The 19,223-nt window shown below is 38.1% G+C and overlaps 3 protein-coding genes across 6 annotated transcripts; 2 read left to right on the top strand and 1 right to left on the bottom strand.

The window, feature by feature from the left end:
- Positions 1-169: 169 nt before the first annotated feature.
- On the top strand, positions 170-4,102 carry RB195_011931 (uncharacterized protein; the record flags this gene model as incomplete). 2 transcript variants are annotated; one of them, XM_064193557.1, is made up of 10 exons in its annotated part: positions 170-202; positions 1,484-1,575; positions 1,679-1,758; positions 1,887-2,046; positions 2,572-2,682; positions 2,955-3,073; positions 3,292-3,371; positions 3,585-3,623; positions 3,660-3,673; positions 4,099-4,102. In XM_064193557.1, 10 exons carry the CDS (start codon positions 170-172, stop codon positions 4,100-4,102), a joined length of 732 nt encoding a protein of 243 aa, XP_064051139.1. The 2 variants fall into 2 exon arrangements, with proteins under 2 accessions (XP_064051139.1, XP_064051140.1); XM_064193556.1 differs by lacking the exons at positions 3,660-3,673; positions 4,099-4,102 and having other exon boundaries at positions 3,585-3,659.
- A 2,311-nt stretch (positions 4,103-6,413) lies between these two features.
- RB195_011932 (uncharacterized protein) lies at positions 6,414-19,003 on the top strand (the record flags this gene model as incomplete). Of its 3 annotated transcripts, XM_064193560.1 has the most annotated exons (29): positions 6,414-6,567; positions 6,629-6,776; positions 6,903-7,017; positions 7,593-7,701; positions 8,193-8,325; positions 8,415-8,545; positions 8,597-8,670; positions 8,733-8,890; positions 8,943-9,039; positions 9,118-9,252; positions 9,522-9,668; positions 9,940-10,002; positions 10,074-10,193; positions 10,363-10,449; positions 10,565-10,639; positions 11,066-11,191; positions 11,593-11,716; positions 11,799-11,905; positions 12,264-12,407; positions 12,554-12,654; positions 12,715-12,830; positions 12,898-13,048; positions 16,992-17,054; positions 18,294-18,441; positions 18,505-18,579; positions 18,721-18,755; positions 18,809-18,828; positions 18,885-18,903; positions 18,961-19,003. In XM_064193560.1, the coding sequence occupies 29 exons, from the start codon at positions 6,414-6,416 to the stop codon at positions 19,001-19,003; spliced, it is 3,018 nt and encodes a 1,005-aa protein (XP_064051141.1). The 3 variants fall into 3 exon arrangements, with proteins under 3 accessions (XP_064051141.1, XP_064051142.1, XP_064051144.1); XM_064193558.1 differs by lacking the exons at positions 16,992-17,054; positions 18,294-18,441; positions 18,505-18,579; ... (2 more) ...; positions 18,885-18,903; positions 18,961-19,003 and adding an exon at positions 13,272-13,302; XM_064193559.1 differs by lacking the exons at positions 6,414-6,567; positions 6,629-6,776; positions 6,903-7,017; ... (20 more) ...; positions 18,885-18,903; positions 18,961-19,003 and adding an exon at positions 16,773-16,783 and having other exon boundaries at positions 18,721-18,801.
- RB195_011933 (uncharacterized protein) lies at positions 13,754-15,614 on the bottom strand (the record flags this gene model as incomplete). The annotated part of the gene is made up of 7 exons (XM_064193561.1): positions 13,754-13,858; positions 13,919-13,992; positions 14,064-14,226; positions 14,281-14,377; positions 14,657-14,766; positions 15,247-15,284; positions 15,434-15,614. The coding sequence occupies 7 exons, from the start codon at positions 15,612-15,614 to the stop codon at positions 13,754-13,756; spliced, it is 768 nt and encodes a 255-aa protein (XP_064051143.1).
- Positions 19,004-19,223: the final 220 nt, after the last annotated feature.

Consider the following 19,223-nt stretch of genomic DNA (forward strand, 5'->3'; position numbering starts at 1 on the left):
ATCGAGATCAGGTGTTTGAGGAGCAATGAAAAGTAATAGGTAAACAGCTGTTATAGAGATGCACACAGATCGTGTTATAATATTGTTTATTGTGTTCAAAACAAAGTTATTACAAAAATAAAAAATAAAAACAAAAACGGAATTCAAAATAGTTCATAAAGCTACCTAAATGGAGAAGCGGACGAGGATCCGAATCCGAACGGTGAGCTTGTTGTTGGCGGTGATTCAGGATTTGATACCATTGAAAACATTAGTTGCCTAGAAGAAAAACTTAAATCTTCAATAAATCACACAAACCTATCAAAATAAGCGAAATCTAAACAATAACAGTAAAAAATAAACGCAGGACCGAAAAATAAAGCAGAAAGCAATAAGAGAGCAAGAAAACGATGACATATGAGACATGAACGATCAACTGTGAGGAATAAAAAGTCTGCAAAATTACGTCTTCAATGGAGCGCATGCTAAATATTTTACGTACAAATTTATTTGTCGTTGATACGTTGACTGCATTTAACGGATTTAATGGTGCATTTAATGAGTTTCTGATGTAGTTTTAAGAACTCTGTGCGTAGATCAGCACAATATCTAAGCAGTGGGCATGCAAGCAGGCACCTGAAGCTTGATGTCTAATGTTATTTTCTCAGGATTCCTAGAATTTGCTTGTTTTTTTTTTGTTATCTGGTGGGAAATGCTAGGTTTGTAGCTTAGAGAAGGGGTCGTACCGCGAACTCTGCATTCAAACCCATTCCGGACACATAACTGACGATTATTTCGTCAAGAAATGGGCGAACATTGCGATCTCCCGTTTACGATTGATGTGGATCAATATTCTGCGGAAGTAGTTCCCATTAATGAAAACGATGTGAAATATTATATTTCTTCTTTCATATGCATTTTTCATGTAAGGGACAGCAGTTAACCATATTAAAAACATGAGGAAAGCAAGCATATGTTTTTTTAGAGAGAAATTAACGAGGAAGTCTTTACAAAGCGTTTTACTTTTGCCCTTCCTTATCAGTACAATATCTTTTTTTTTCGTTATCGAAATGGTGCCTGTAGAAAAGTGCTTGTCTTTGTGCACAAGTTAATATACAATTGCATCGTGTAATTATTTGTATTTATTACACATTTATTACAATCGTACATTTGTGAACTTTTGATTTTTGCGAGAGTATCTTTTCTGTTCAGTTTCTATTTATTCATTCTTCCGAATTCTTTCATTATTTATTCATATTAATATATGAAATAGTCATACAAAAGCCTGTTTAATATTTATTTACTGTGCCGTTTACAAGCTCAATCTTTCATTGTTTAGCAATCATTTATCCCCACCCCACTTTCTTTATCTTTGAATTTCATCCTCATCACCGTTGTTATTGTTGCTCAAACCGTTTGCTTTGGATTTCATTGAAAAATGTCTTTAAAAAGTTATCTTGGGCTAAGTTTGTGTATTCCCATATAGTTATTCAGGTTATTTCAGACGATTGCTGTAGAGCTTGGAATGGGCGATGGATCATGGGGTTCATCATTGCCTGCTCACTCGTCGCCTGCCATTTCAACTCTTTCGCTAAAGTAAACACATAAGATTGTTCATATTGTGTATTTTATATGTATTTATATCTTATTTTTCTTCAATTATTCTTCAATTCTTCCAATATTTCGTCCCAAAATTCAGGACGAAGATTTCGTTCAAAACTGGTGCGGCTACGGCAGTAACAGTTACGCCGTTCTATACTTTGAAACCAGAACTTCCACGTAAGTCATGACATTATCGTCTTCGTTTTAAAACTTGTTTTTCTTTTTTTTTTTTGTTCCGATCTTTCATTTCATGATTAAATTAAAATTTGTTTGTTCCCTTCTTACAAAGCCGTCTTGTCTTCCAGCGAAAAGTCCAATGCTAGGAAGCTCAGATCTATTGACTGCATATGATCTTGGAGCTGTCTACAGTCGATACTGTGGTGCTAAGAAGATGCGCGAGGATTTGAACTCGTTTTTACCGCAAATCTACGGAAATTTCAATTTTTCTCAGGCGCAAGACATCAGGTAATGCTTCTTTGTCGTTTTTTTTTTTTCTAAATGTTATTTTCTTCCATGGTTTTTAACTGGCATCCCTCTTAATTGCTTCTTTTTTCTAATTTAATTCTGGTTCGGTGCTGCTTTAGACAGAAAAACCGGATGTCTTTTTTTTAAATTCTTTGTTGTGTTAGTCTTCAGTTCATAGATTATGAGTCTAACAGATAGTCGATTATAAGTCTAAGCCTAATAGTATTTTCTAGTTTGGTTATAGTTATCTTGTGTCTAGTTCAAGCTCAGATAGTGAAGAGATAATCTTTTTTTCATTCAATTCATTCAAAGCTGATTTGATCATGATTTTATTTAGTTTATAACTCCTTTTTTCGAGATTGAAACTGAAATCCATATGTCTGGCTTTTAACACGTTGTCCGTAGTTCTGGTCGCTCATGTAATTATCCTAATATTAGTGCTTAGCCCAAACATAATAGAAAGCTTTGGAAAAAGAATTAAGCGCATACTAGTTCATTCTGTCTTTAGAAATGGTGATTTTTCAGCTCCCTGAAGATGTTAGTTGAAAAACCACCAATCACTGGTAAGGAGATCAATACTCTGTCTTCTTCAGCGATGAGTGGTTTTCGTCTAACTCCTGGTCCAGTAGACGAACGGTGAGCATCAGATTTCTTCTTTTGATAGATCTTACTCAGTACTTCTTTTTAAAATCAATTTTAAGTTTCGAATTCTCATTCAGATTGCATGTAGTAAAATATTATATCACATACATATGTAGTAAGTAGCAGCATCTCGATAATATTGGACTTGTAATGACTCCTAGGTTGCCTTATTTACGATTGTAGCTACTTACTAGGCCATTTCCAACTCACTAATTGTTTTCTTATTTGGAGTTCGTGTTTTGTAGCCATGTATTCTTGTTTTTGAGGTATCGATACTTGTTTGAGAAGAAACGTGAAGGTGACGGGATCCCGGTTATATATGACATGGAACGGAAGGACTACAGCGCAGGGCAGAGGTACAAGAACTCTTTGGATAGTTTGGATGGTGAGGTTGTTTCCTAAAAGATAATAATATGCCTTTAGGAAGTCAAATTGACTTGTCTCGTTTTTTGAGTAGAATTAGACTTTTTTCGAGAACTTTTTGTGTTTTTTTAACAACATTCTATAATAAAAATACCTCTGCATAACCTAAAAAACGGCAATATAACCTAACCTAAAATAACCTTATATTTCCGAATCGTTTCGGATTCTCTGAATTTCCAGGCGATGAACCGGAACGGAAGAAACACAAAAGTGAAAAGAAGGAGAAAAAGAAGAAGAAGGATAAAAAGAAGAAAGACAAGGTGGTTCCTCCTAATTTCAACTTTTAAGTCACTTTTTCGAGTGTTTTTTTTTTCAGAAACAACCTGTTTAGTATGATCTAAATTACTTACCTTGATTTTTTAAAATTAACGATTGACGAACTTGTGGACTTTAAAGTGCGATTTTCAAAAATCTTGAGTGAATACTTCACTTAGTCTTGAAACATTTTGAAATTTGCTGAACTTCTGATTAAGAAGGATGAAGAACGGAAACACCGAAAAACTGCTGAAGGAGTTGGACCGGCACCTTCGGTGTTGATGGAATTCTAGCACGACTATCCCAGGTATGGTTATCACTTTGCGTGTTGTTTTGGCGTTAGTTGTCGATTTTCCACTATTTACTGGTCTCTTGTCACTTACGCTTTAAAAAAAAAAAAAAAAAAAAAACTCATCCATCCTATTATAACGTGGTGAAATGAAGGCAACGAATAAACTTTGTAATTTTTCGACCTCCTTGAAGACGATATGTTGGGATTGTTAAAGTGGTTGAAGTAGTTTTTCCTTCATAACTTTTTTTACATGAAAGGTATTTCTGTAAGAAGTGCAACTGTATCGCAAAAGAACTGAAAATGTGGGTGAAATGCTTTCGGATTAGTTGCAATCATCAAGGTTTCTCCTGAAATTATTTGTGGATTTTCTCCGTAGGTTACTTCTTTGAAGGAGCACAAACTAATTCTCTGAATCTTGTAAAGCGGACTACATTTTTTAGATGATTCAACGATCAACGAACAAGTAGCAGGAAGTGCACAGCTGCTTACTACGGGACACGTTACGCAGATAACTTTCTGGAAATTGCCATTTGATCTACCTCATCAATTGAACCTCGGAGAAAAAGCCAACTTCAAGTTGTAATGAAGCGAGTCTTTCGTTCTCTATTTCTTCTTTGTTGTTGCTTTTATGAACTAGTTGGCATTGTGATCTTTTCATTTCGTCATCCATTATATACTTTATTTGATTTTGCATCCTCAGTTCTGTATCTCATTATCATTACTGTTGTTTAGGCTTCCGTTTTGTCCGTCAAACATCAGTTATTTGACTATTTGTAGGGAAAGGCGTGCCAAATAACGCGGTATTTCAATCTTAGAACATAGAAATAACTAGACGGGCTTCCGTACACAACGCAATGTAGGAGAACGAACGTCGTTTGCTTGTGCATTTCTGGTATTTATGTATGAAATACGACGTTGATTTCTTCAATTCCTCATTAGTACAGTTTACATCATATTTTTGAGTGTTACCGTACTTTCACAGATTTTTATATCCTTTTAATGAATTAAGAAACAAATGACTTGGAGGTTTCACTGGTTAATGTTGCTATTTAGAACTTTAGGATTTTCCGCATTTTATTTTCACCGCGCTATTTAATTGTCACTTGACCTATAGATCACTTCAAAAAAAAAAAACAGAATTTCTGCGGGGTTACCGCTGAGGCACACTATTTCACTCTAGCGGTCACTTTCTCTCCCTTCCCCTAAGCTCTGTTGATGCGAATTACTTAGCGGATTAAGTACGCTTAAGTGGTTGTTTATTACATACAGAAGGGTATAGTGTTGTTTCATGAAATTGGTTTATTAGAATATAAGAATTATACTTTTTCCACTGCTCAACTATGCACGATAGTCTATCCCCCACTTCTCATTTTGGGTGTTGCTATCCTTTCCCTTGGTCCTCGTTATTAAGCATAGTGAGATCAGATGTAATGAGAGAAAATGCTAATGCCCAGTGAAGCGGTCAACGTTGGAGTCATGTGCAAAATGCGGCTGTACAATCCGTAATCCAGGAAATTCGTCACGCCTTAGAATCTGTGCAGTTACAGTCAACAGAATCAGTGAAGAAGTAACTGTATGGGAGAGAAAGCTTGATGTATAAATGTGATGATCTCTGAATAAGTTTTTTTTTTCCTCCTGTATTTATTCATTGTTTCGCTGGTTTCTGGTAATTTTTTTCTAACCTGCCACTATCGTTATTAAAGTGTGTTGCCTAATGTATTTGATTATAAATTGTTATGTCATGTGGCTTTAAGGAGATGCGGAAAAGATTATCGTCATATCGTTGCATATTCTATACAGGCTGGTGTTTTCTTGGAAACGCTGTTGAAGAAACTCGAGCAACTTAATCTTGTTGTTGCAAATACGATTGTATAGTCGGGTCAAGGCGACCTGAAGCTCGATGTGGTTGCGTAGGAGGGTGCGTTCGAAACGGCACTGTGCAACTAACGGTTAGGATCGAGGTGAGACCATCAGCTACCCTCACTCTTACTGAAGCGACGAGTGGTGCTAGCCATGGTCCCACCTCGATCGCAACCGTTTAGAGCGCAGCCGCGTAACTGCACCGAGCTTCAGGTCGTTTTGACCCGAGTATAAGTTTCAATGTATAAAGTCATGTTCACCCTTGAGACAGTTCTACTTTGCATTGGGTTTGAATTGGATTTGGAACCTAGCTAATTGAAATAAAAGATAAAAATAATAGGATCTTTTTTCTCGGAAACGTTAGTGTTCAGGTACAGCAACCTTCGAACTTGTTTAGTCCGGTTGTTGCGATGAAGCAGCGCACATTCTTTATTTGCTAGACATACACTTCCTTCTCTCTAAGTTGTTTCAATCGATTGAATCCGCTTCACGCTGGCCCGGTCGTACACTTTCGACGCTGAGCATAGTAGGGTCAAAACGACATGAAGCACCGTGCAGTTGCGTATGCGGGTTCTCTCGAGGCGGTTAGGTGGAACCTAGCTGCTAGAACGTGGTGAAACCCCTGCTGGAACCATCCATCGCTGCAGTATGTGACGTTCCCACTTCGATTCCAACTGCTGCCTCCACCAAGTCGTTTCAAGCGCGTACGCAAGTGCACCGCAACTGCACGCGTGATTCATGTCGTTTTGACCCGACTATGTATCCGCAACATCAAACTCTAAAACTAGTGTAGCATTCAGTAGTAGCAGTTTTTTCCTCCACAATCCAATTTCATTTCCCGATATCTCTGGTAGCAGTATCTTTATTGAAGGACTCCAGTAGTTCGGTTGCTGTGATGCAACGACTGTTCGGAGAACGAGTGCCTGAAATCGAGGGAATAAATTCGTTCGCTGGAGCCTCACCCACTTCCGTCGACCTCCTGCCATGGATAAAAGATAACGAAATTGGGCACAATGCGGTGATAGAGACGCCGTTTGGTCAACGACAAGGTTTGGTGGAGAGATTTCACTGAAAAGCGCAGGCCTCATCCATTAGTATTTTGTTTTCTAGCTATTTACTGTGATTATACTGCCTCTTCAAGAGCTATTCGATCTATTGAGGAATATATTGTGGATAATGTACTACCACTTTATGGAAACACTCACAGCTCAGTAACGGTGACATCTGAACAGACAACACTTTTCGTTCATGAGGCCAGGTAGGTATGGTCACGCAAATTTATATTAGTTCGCTATTGAAATTAATTTTTAAAATGCTATTCAATTATTTTTTTTGAATTAAATTGCAATTTGGAGCTGTCCAGTTTGAAAACTTTTTGTTGCAGGCAAGAAATACGCGCAATGACTGGAGCTGGTGACGAAGATGTTGTGATTTTCACCGGTACAGGAAGTACAGCTGCTGTTGAATTACTAACTCATTTAATGCAACCTGAAAACCTAGTAGGTTCACGTTGTTATGTTCAGTGTATTCAGTAAAAGTGTTCCTGTTAGTTGTCATATAGTCTGGTCGAAACGACATGAAATTCGGTGCAATTGCGTATGCGGCTGCGCTCGATGCGATGCGGTTGAGCTAGCGGCTGTGGACGAAGTAGGACATTTGTGAATTGCAGCGGTGAATTGTGCTAGCAGGCGTCCTCCCTCGATCATAGCCGCTTAGCTTAAACGATGTGGCTTTTGTCACCTTCGATTAACAAGTTTCGATAGTCAAAGATGCGTTATTAAAGGTTATTAGATTGTTCTGTGAAAAGTTGGAAGCTAAGAGACCATACTATTTTCTCGCAACAAAAAATTCTGTATTTCCGGCCTTCAGGTTGCTTTTTATCGGAAAAATTTGACATTTTCCATAAAACATATTTGGATAACGTAATTTAGTATGTGGAATTGCAGTTGGTAGTTTTGAGAAAACTTGTTTTCTTATTTTACAATCTAATGTTTGACTGTTTGATTTGGCTATACGCCTTTAATTATTCCAAACTAGGAAGTGTTACTGTGTCTCTTTTACTTTTTTTTTGCAGATTGTGATCCATTCGATACATGAGCACCACTCCAATTTGCTTCCATGGCGTTTAGTAGCTGAAGCTTGTTACTGTGTAAAAGAGGCTGACGATGGAACAATCGATATAGGTCAGTATCGTAACCCTAGATTTCGACACCCTTTGTATGTGTGCTTATCGTTTTATGTTTTTTTTTTTATAATCATATATCACTGATCTGTCAGACTAAAACTGCTAAACTGCGGAAAATGAATATCTCATGTAGTTGATGAGATATTCTTTGCCACTTCTAGTTTCTCTTTCGCTGCAAAACCGGAGGTTCTCTCCAGCCACTCATTGTTCTGTTAAACCCTAAAGTTGCTTCCAACCGCCTAGAATACGCGCTTCACGAGGTGTATACGTTTCGTTTCGATAGCGCATTCTGTAACAAAGTCCGTGTTTCCGTAGGGATACTGAGTTTTATTCTCAGTGAGATTGATCTCTGGCACTTTGTCCTTCCTATCTTTTCTTTCCTTCCTTCTTTCCTCCCATCTTTCTTTCGTCTCTCTTTCGCGCTCTTTTTGCTTCCTTCTCTCTGTTTCTTCCTTCTCTCTATCCCATAGAATGGATGGAGTATTTCAGATGACCTTTCCCGGATTCTAGCCGAAGCTCGATCGGATTATCCTCAATCTGAACTCTTAGCAGCTTTCACTGCTTGCTCAAATATTACAGGAATTTGTATGGATGTACAAAAAATCACCGCAATTCTCAAAAAGTGGGTTTTACGGTGTCAGTTCCTCAATTTATCTTTTTTTTCCTGTTATATCCCTTATCTTTATCTCTGCCTTTTATGACTACTTTTAGGTACAATGCGTTATGCGTTTGGGACTATGCATCAGCAGCTCCTTATGTCAAAATCAATGTGAACGGAGCGCAACCGCTTGATGCAGTATTCTTCTCAGGACACAAATTTATCGGGGGAGTATCAACGCCAGGTGTGCACTACCACAACATCTGTAATATCCTTTGAAAACATGATTTATCAGGTGTACTGGTCGTCAAAAAGTCGTTGATACGAACAACACGTCCGAAAAGAATAGGTGGAGGGACGGTATTCTTTGTAGGTTTCTCTCTGTGACTTTTAATCTGTTCGTATAGTTCGCTTTAGTACGTTTCTCACAGGTTTCTCAATCAGGAGAATGGTACTTGAAAGATTCTGAGTATCGCGAAGAAGGCGGAACTCCCGACAGTATAGGAATTATACGTTTGGCGCTTGCTGTGAAGTTGAAGAGAGCAGTAGGAGAGGACACGGTGGCAAAATTAGAGGAACAGAACTCCGAGTGAGCACCTTTTTCAGTCTACTGTATTAGTAATTTTATTGTTTGTTTTCAGACGATTCCTGAGATCCTTGAAAAATCTTAGAAATGTGGTTCTTTTAGGATCTTCCGCAGTGAAAAATAGACTGTCGGTATTCTCATTTCTAGTCAAGGTACTGTTTCCTTTTTTCATAGAGAAAATTGAAATTTATCGATTATTGATTAAATTATTGATATCCGGTCCCTTTCAGGATGTCCCATCAGGACTTTTCTTCCATCATAACTACATAGCTGCGCTGTTAAACGATTTGTTCGGAATACAAAGTCGGGCAGGATGTATGTGTGCAGGACCATACGCTCAGTATTTGATGGGCATTGAAGAACAGGTTGATCTTTTCATCCGCTCATACGCTCGATCATTCATTTTCTTTCCATATATTTTTGCATGATTATTTGCATATGAATTTGTGAATTCGCATATCTGTCCGTTCATCAGAAAACTTTTTTTTTGTTTCCACATCAGGTAGGTGACCTGTTCTTATAGTAGCCATATCTGATTCTTGACAACGTTTGCGCTTTTTTAGCTTCTTTTATAAATATTATGGAGTCTAAAAGAACAATTGTTGAGATTAAAAGAAAAACTACTGCTTTTCAGCTAGCTATGGAGTATTTGGAAGCTCTTCGAGAATCCGAAGGTCTTGACAGAACTCATCTTCGAAGAATTGGTGAGTACTCTCCTCATGAAGTACTACGACCAGGATTCACCAGAGTGTCAATACCGTATTTTTGGACGAATGAGCAGGTGAGCTATCATTCTGTAGCACGGATAGCTGTGAAAATTCTTCATAGTTTCATTTTGTCCCGACAGAATCTTTGAACTCATTCACTTGATTTTCTTATTGCTTTAGTTTCCTGTGTTTTAGAGCATTTACCCTCCTTTTATACTGCCCTGTTCCTCTTGTCTTCCTTCTTTTCTTTCTTTTTTCTGTGTCGTAAAGATTGAGCAAAAAAAAAAATGCAGAAAGTTGCGAAATCGCTGAATTGATAGTTGATAGATAGGAGACCTATTTTAGATTGACCACCTCGTCGAATGTATTCGCTTCGTGTCTGAACGGGCTACGGATTTCATTCATCTGGTTTGTTCTAATCATGTGACTCCGTTATAATTAAGCGAATCACCTGCGATAATTACGACTGATTTTTCAAGTACCAAATGAACTGTGAAAGTGCCGAATGGCATCACCACAAGCAGCGCGCTTTCCATGCAAGGAAATGGCTAGGACATGTAACATTCTCGAGAAATGGTATGGTAGTAGCAGAGAGAAAGGTGATAACTTTTTTCGCGTTATTTTTCTATGCAAACTGTACTTTTTACTAGCTTAGGGAATGTAGTTATGTTTATTTTTTCAAACAGAACTTTTGCATAAGTATAATGCCATTTTCTTCTGATTCTCGAGTATTTAACCTTTTTCACGCAGTATTGAAATTGTTTTCAGAAAAACACTGCCGACCCAGTGCCGTCAGACAGATTGATCGCTGAAGGTCATCGTCTAGCCGATGAGAGTCTCGAAATGTTGGAGAGAGTAAGAATTAGTGGTAAAATTTGAAAAAAAAAACTGTCTCAATCTTCTTCTATAAATTCTTGCTTGTTTGCTTGGTTAAGTAGGTGGTTTCTCTTGTGCAAGTATGCTTTTCCAGAGTGTGGTTCCTGACGGTAGATCAGCGATCGATGAACGTCATGCACATTTGCGTTGGTTCGTGTTACCCATAGAGGTTCGCTTTATATTTCTTTATTTGTTTTTTCTTTCTAGTGGTTGCGAACTGCGCAGTTTTGTAGTAATCACCCACGCAACATTACACCATAGAGTTATTCTGTTTACCTTTTACATAATACTGTCAATTGCAGCTGCATTATAGATATTTATTGTTCTCTGCCCGCTAAGCTTTTTGCGTATTTATTGTTCTTGGCCTTTTGCTAAGCGCTGACGCATCCGCATACGATGACGAAAATGTTGGAACTCAAGCTCGCAATTTTGATCTTGTTATTTATAGTGCTCTTAAAGCACATATGTTCGGTTATTAAATTACTTATAACATGTATTACCATTTTATTTGGAATAGATCTCTATAGAAATTAATCATCTCCTTTTTGGGTCCCACAAACATTTCAAGACACCACACGACGCGTGGTAAATTTAGGTAGCCGAACGAACGCGAGAAATACCTGTCAACCACCCCAAAGTGCCATTCCAACCACGATTCTACTCAAATGTGTTTGAAAAAGAAGAGGATGACTTTAAACCTGACACGGAGACATTGCTTACGGTAGGACAAGTTTTATGACGTATCAGTAGCGCGTGGATTTCTTGTAGAAACCAAATCGTGGAGTTCGGAAGATATGCTACGTTCAATGATCCCGTACAGTACTCAAAATTGTTGAGTTCCTTTTTTTCGCTTTTTATTTTCTATTGCTAGAGATCACAAGTATTAATCCGTAGGTAAACCAAACTCAAATCAAATTCAAATTCAACCAAATTTTCTTCGGGATCACTTTAATCTGTACCTTTGTACCTGTACCGTCGTTGTTATCGTGCATAGTCGTTGAAGTTATGCGACTTCGTTCATAATTGTGTAACTAATTCAATTGTAATTCATAATTGCAGGATCAGTTGATCCTGCAATTTCATCAGTGAGTTCCATTTTCCATGAATTCTTCATTGTTTAAGGATCACGTCAAAATAACCAATGGTCATGCTGATCACGAGCTTCCAGAGGAACAAATTAGTCTTGAGAATGAGGAGCTGAATTTCAATGATCACTGTGAACCATGCGAACTGTTCAATTCAGGAGGTGAGATTACTCTATCCGATCGATATTTTTGATAAAAGCAAGTGAAAAAAGTGCATGAATTTCCTTGAATGTGCTGTTTTAGATTGCAGTATTTTGGCGGAAACACCTCAATGCATTTTGGATCAAGAAGATCGTGAAAGAGGAGGAACGGATGATACTGAAGCTGATGATGAACTGAAATGCACTAAGGTACCTTGTTTTTATATTTGATTTTTTTTTTGAAAATTTCGTTCCCGTATCTGAAAAGTACTGGAACTATTTACATTCCTAACAGTAATCTTCCTACTTTTTATGAGTATTTCTTTTTCTTTTTCCTTCTAACGGAGAGGAGAGGGAGTGCATGATGATTTTTCTCCGCAGCAATCAATCGATCTTGAAAAAAACATGAGCTAGTTTTCTGCAAAATTCTGGAATGAGAGAATTGTGTTGCAGCTGAAAAAAGAGCATGTGTCAGCAAGGAAAGAGTGTATGTTGCGGCAGACGCGTAACAGTCACTCGGCTGAACACTCTCAGGATGTGCAGAAAACAACTATTGCTGCTGTTTCAGGTAATCGAAGATTGGGACAAACGTGTGATTGTTCGTCGACGCGAATTGCTTCCATCCGAAGAGATGAAGCTACGATGGCATAAACCACCATTAGAAATGTATAAAAGGGTCACTGAAGCAATACATGGCTTGGATATGATTAAGGTAAATTTTGATCTTTTTCCCTTTTTGTTCTTTTGTAACTACTTCTCATTACGGTCATTACGGGCTGAACTCCTTTTTGCTCAATCATTCAAAGAATAGCGAATAGCCTTTGCTTAATTTCGCTAACTGTGTCAGGATCTTTTTAGGAGGATGATAAGGTCCTGGTGTGTTTGTCGGGTGGAAAAGATTCGTTATCTCTCTTGCATATCCTACATTTCTATCAGTCAAGATGTCGAAAGAACAAGAGGTAATTTGTACTTTTCAGCATTTTAATTTTTCAAGTTCGACTTTTCGAATTTTCTTTCAGTACAAATTTCGAACTTGGCGCGATAACAGTGGATCCAGGATCCTCGGCTTATAATCCACGTCCATTGATCGAATATTGCCGATCGTTAAACATTGATTATTTCTATGAGGAACAAGGTAGAGCATGGGTAGTTTTTCTTTTTCTGCTCAATTTTCCAGGTTAATGTAAACTCGTCTGTTTCAGATATTATCAGTTCCGCTAAAAGACAGAAAAATTTACGATCGATATGTGCATTTTGTAGTAGATTAAAAAGAGGGAGATTAGCTGCTGCTGCTCAACATCATGGTTGGAATGTGCTGGCAATGGGCCAACATTTGGATGATGTAGCTGAGAGGTATGTGTTTGTTTAGTTTTAATTAGTCAAATATGTGTAGTGTGTTGACAAAAAGTTTGCTTTGTTGTGCAAAATGGCGTCAACGACTGCGTACGTAGCGGCGCGGCATTTGATCGTTGTCTGCGTATTTTACTGCCAGACGCTATTATTGACGGAGTTTGAGCTGCAGGGTGAGATTAGACGGAAGTGCTGTTTCATAGGGGTGTACAGTAGATACGTTTAGTGCGGACACACGACAACGGAGTGCAGCATAGCACAGATCTCCAACAGGCTTCATATTCTGTATTTTCTGTTATTTTCACATTTATATTAATTTTGGGATCTGTTGCAGATCAAATGTTGTTAATATAGATCTATATCACGCGAATTGTTTTTTTTTTATTATGGTTGAAAAATGCACGTCGCACAATCAGGTCCCAAATAGTTGATAAAAACTGAAATCTGAGGTTCATTATTTTGCGATTGCAATCAAACAATTTGTCTTATATGTGATTTCTACATCAAAAACAGATTTTTCGAGTTCTGTTTTTCCGACCTGCTCGAATTTTCTGATTAATACTTGTGTAGTGGTTTATTGAGCACAAGCAAATATAAATTACTTTATTAATTTGTTATCCATAACCATTCATTCACAACCCAGTGAAAATAATTAAGTATGAATTATAGTACTGTTTGTTTGAAGAAGTATAATGGTTTCCGTTAGAATTATTTGTCAAAATCCGTTCCGAATTCATTGTTGAAACGGCTTTGGCGATTATTGTAAATCTTCACCTTGGGCTCTTTTGGTGGATATTGAGCATCAGCGGTCAGCTGGAAAATAAAGCTGTGTTTTCTTAAAGAAAAATTAGCTCAAATTTTAATACAACTAACTATATGGATGTCCATAGTAAGGCCACCATCAGCGAATTTCTTAGCAACATCGGCGAATTTCTCGGCAAAATCACCTAGAAATCAATCGATCATTGATCCAGCGAACTATTTCTGAGACTGTTGCTCCCCTAAAAGCTGTACTCACTTTCGAGTAGGTTGTAAGCTTGAGGCCATACAGATCGAACGTCACTTTTGATGGTATTGCTAGCTTTGTCGTAGGCTGCTTTGAAATCCGAAATAACACGAGCGATACAATTGGCCAATTTATCCTCAGGGCATGAGACCGCTTCGAAAACACGGTCCCACCACTGAAACTGTCTTTTAAGAGAAGAAAATTCATCGCAAATTGAATTGCTACAAACCTTCTTAAATGCTTTTTTGGTCTCTGGATTAAGTTTGTTCACGTTGGTCATAAGCAAATCCATAGCATGATCGAGATTGTCGCCAAGTTGAGGTGTGCTGAAAACGTAACGCGCGCAGTGGGCACCAAACGTGTTCAACCTGACTGACGCGACGCGTCCACCACGACGGCAAACACTGCTACTCTGCCTGTCTGACACAATAGCCGATCGATACCGCAGCATAGCTACGCTGATCGGCTCCTCTTAGCGCTGCGGTCCGCGTTGCGTCACCTCAGTTGAAGCTTTTCGATGGCGATTGTAAGCAGAATTCAAAGTGCTAACTTAGTGTTTTAGTCTGTTAATCTTGTCAGGAATGTTATCGATTTTCGATACTCACTGTTTTGCGACATAATCGATAATCTTCTGGGGATCGTTAGGAATTCGTATAGTACCAGCCTCAATGTCATTCACTGCAGCAACCATGTCGTTCCTAGTTTGATCGGAGAGCTACAATTTAATTCCAATGAGTTATTCAGAGAGGTTTGTGAGGTTTTGAATGGAATGCTAAGTTGTGAGGTTTTTCTTTACGCGTTTCTGTCGGAGTAAGACAGAAAGACATTCAAAATATTTGGCAGTTTTTGAACTTTTCTCTGGAAGCGGTTTAGGCTTCCCTCTCTACTAACTTTTTTCATTGATAATTCACATTCTTATAATTGTGCTGTTTTATTTTGCGCTCCTACTGGATATCTGGAAAAAACTCGAAAGAAAAGAGAAAGAGAATACGTACTCAGATTCACTTTCTGTTTTTATGCATGAACTAATTGATGTTAACCAATTTTACTGTAGATGTTGGAGCAGTATCGAATGATTGATTAATCGATCGTTCGAACTTATCCGTTGACCACTCAGAAACATTCGAGAAAATTCTGCATATAGAGTTAAAACAGGCCTAGGGCTACTTTTATCAGTGTCAAACTATAAACCTACGTTGTCGAATATTTCTTGGATCTCCTTTGGTACATAATCTGGAAAATAGAGGATTGGAAAAATAAGTATAATATTCCCTCTATTATTGTCTCCATTTATTTACTTTCTTTGTCTATATTACATATGTAAATGTAAATAAAGAAATACAAATAAATAGTCACAGTGTTCAGTGTTACCTACGGCATACCTTTATAGTCATGTAGGATGTCAATGTAGTAGTCGAGAGCAGCTCGATTGAACGACACTTTCCGGTCCAGAAGTTTATCCAGTGAAATTTGTCGATCCATAGGATCTTGTATGCGACGCGGCAGAGGAGTTACGAGAACGAGCGAAGCAGCGAGCACGAGGCAAAGCATGAAGAACATCATTGCTGTTGATCTGTAGTGGTTGAGACTTTGACTGAGGCGAGTTGCCCTGCAGAGATGCGATCACGCAGCTTTCGCGCGTCTCTGGTATAATTGGTGATTATCGATCGAGCTCTATCGAATTTCTCGGACCGATGTTCGATCAACAATCACCAACTGTTTTACGCAGACGCGCATAAGCTACGTGATCCTGCCCGTGATCTCTGCGAGAGGAACGTAAAGAAAGTTTTGCCAAAGGAATTTCTTTCTTGAAATAAGCCAAATTAGACGGCTAAAGTGATCCCAATCGATTGATAGATTGGTACCTTAGGGGTACAGAAAAGAATAAGCTGAAATTTAGGTGTTGAAATACTGGAAATCGTAATCGGAAATCTAAAAATGTCTCTGTTCTCTCGGAACGATGTAAAAGGGTGATCTAAGCAAAATTTTCTTATAGTTTATGTGATTTTGATAGTCTTCATAGCACAAAATAACGGTGATGAACGCGAAAGATTTGAAATCTGAAAAATCTTACCAAATATTGGAAATCCCGGATCTGGGTCCCAGGATTTCGATTTTTATTTCAAATCAAAATTAACGACTTTCGATGACTCAACTGATATCAAGTGCAGTAAGTAAGGTTTTGGTTCTGAGTGGTGTTTAGTGGAGTAGTGTTTTTTTTCTCGATAACTCCCTATTTTAAAGTAGTAGAGAGGAGTTGGAAAGTTGTCATTTTTGTACTCTTCCTATCTTTTCAAAATCTGAAAGATCTTAAGAAGATGTCACTAGAAGTGCCTAAGAAGTGTGCTGTAAGTGCTGAAAATTGGTTTTTTTCACTTAGAGATGTTAATTGATGAGGAAAGACCTGGAACAGTGGATGGAGGTCTATGATGATCGAGACCCTTTTATAAGCCATCCGTGTTGGTGTTATTTCCGGGTTTATACTAACCTGTTCACCCAGTTCCATAGTAAATAAGGTACACAGGCTCAACCTCATTATGATAAACCGATAACTGTGCAGTTCATTGAAAATTTAAAACGTAGGCGATAACTGTTTGTTTTCCGATTCTGCCTGTTACTCTCCCTGCACCGCGTCACCGTGATTTGACCGATTGTTCAAAAGTCAAGGATTAGAGTTTTTTTTTTGGTTCGTCACCTAACTCATTCCATATTCAAATCGGGATGAAAACGAGGTGCTTTCCATAAACTGTGTATTTTCTGATCGTTCACTGTGTATCGTATTGTCACGGACCTCATCATAAACATTTTTTTATTCCGCCTGAATATCCGTTTTCGACCCTTTGCTTCCATACAATAATTTAATACATTGGTCAATTTACTAAAATAATTTAATAACTTATTTTTTGTGTAATTAACGTCTGATTAAATCCTTGTTTTCAGCTTCTTCATCGCTGCGTTCCAGAATGGCAACTTAAGCACAATGAAGGCGCAGTATCAAACACGGTACGCATAGTTTTTTATGTGCGATTAAGAATTAATTTTGTGCACCCTTGATGCTCTCAGTTAGGATCTTCCTCTTCTTCATCAGAGTAAGAAATATAGTTCAACTCATGTCCACATAAGTAGCACTGAAAAAAAAGATTGACCACACCATATGCACGCGAAATGTCCCGTCTCATTGATTTATTTATTTGATCATTTATTGAAGGAGAGCCTTTTTTGAGTAGAATAGGATAGCTTAGAGTAGTTAAGAATTAATTTTATCTCGTGTGGTCAAGTAATACACGCGTGGATAACATTAAAGACAGCTAACCACGAAATTGACCTCTTGTGGAAACCTGATGAAAAACATAGCGTAGAAAGAATGTGAACTTGGACCCGATCAGTTTCCCCTAATCGCCCTTTAAAAAAACGGCGTGGGAAACGTTTGTTCCTATAAGATACCATAGAACACGGATCCTACACGCTCCGGTCCCCTCAATAGCCTTCATCAACGGCACCTTCATTGGCTGTACTTAATTGTGATGGTAAGGAAACCCCATCGATCTTCGGCCGTTCGCTAGCGAGCGCGGCGCGTGCACGAAGGCACTGGAGCTGTAGCCGTAGGAAAGAAAGCCGTTTCATATTTTTTCAAAACAATTCAATAATAATAACAATAATTCAATGAGGAGTTTTTCAATACAATTCAATAATAATAACAATAATTCAGTAATATGAAATTGAGTAGGGTCAAGCTCATATTTATAAGATACCCATCGAACTGTTTTTCCCATCAGGTTGTTAAACTACGTCACTTTCATGATACGCTGCCTTTAAGGCGACAACAGTAGGTCCCGAGTAAACTTGGTGATATTTCAAGCACGAAAAGGTGCTGAAATTTGCATCTAAGGTGTTCTTCACCGTTGATATATACATATATATTTTAATCGTTGAGGATTTCCTTTTTAAATAAGCGGTTGAAGTGGATTTTTTCTCAGAATAGTGGTAATCTAAGTGCAAGAGAAATAGTTGGATGCTGAATTGGAGTATGGTTTATAGGAGCTAGAATAAATTTCTCGGATGAGTACACTCATCATCTAACTGAATGAAGAAGAAACTGAAAATTGAGGAAATTGAAGAACTCGAATTGAAAAAAAATCGTCTTTTCATGTTTCTGTGACTCATACCGTAGGCAATTTAATAAACATCGAATATATAGTTTTGGAACAGAATTGCTTATTGATTGATTACATTTCTGTTAAGCGATGGAACGTTGAGAGTAATCCGACCGCTGATTTTTGTTCGTGAACAAGCATTACGTGAATTCGCATCCTCACGAGGATTACCCGTTGTCGCCGAGAATTGTCCGGCATGCTTTAATCAGGCTACGGAAAGACATCGGATCAAACAGGTGAGAAATAATAATACAATCGAATGGGCTAAGCATGTTTTTCACGTGACTAATTAATTACAGCTACTTGCTCAACAAGAACTCATATTCCCTGATTTGTTCAACTCATTACGATCAGCGCTACGACCTCTCCTATTGGTGCGTGACTTCTAAATTGACCCTCGTTATGAACCATCTCTTCTTTTATCTCATATTTACCACTTTTTTGAATGCTCGAGGTGATAAATGCCCCATTGTTGTTGTCCCATTGGGTCCCATTGTTTCAATCATTCCGTTCAGGTCGATTCAGCAAGAACAGATGAGATGCGAGCGCTGTCAATACAGAATATAATGAAATTCAACAAAGGGAAAGCTAAGTGATATTAAGAAGATTCCTTCATTTTTCTGGTATGGCTGACGGTTTATAGTCGGGTCATTGGTTTGTTTTCTATAAACTTACTCAGCGTACTGCGATTGTGGCAGGTGAGGGTCCCACCTCAATCGCATCCGATAGCTCCAGCGTGCTTTTTCCATTTCAAGCGCACCCGCCTACGCAATTGCACCGAGTTTGACGTCGGTTTGAACCAACTATATCCCGTTTCGACATTTTTTCTGCTTTTTTTTGCGTTAATTTGTTTCGGATCCGTTTTTGTTGTTGTTACATGTGCTAATTACTTGTTAGTTGTTATGTTGAACATTGTAGAACAGTTATATTGTAAATAAATACAAAATTAATTTAATATTCATTCATTCGACATTCATTTCTATTTATTTCATTACGAGTAAGAGTAAATTTGAGAAGT

Source organism: Necator americanus, chromosome III (genome assembly GCF_031761385.1).
Source record: "Necator americanus strain Aroian chromosome III, whole genome shotgun sequence".
Lineage (NCBI taxonomy): Eukaryota > Metazoa > Nematoda > Chromadorea > Rhabditida > Ancylostomatidae > Necator > Necator americanus.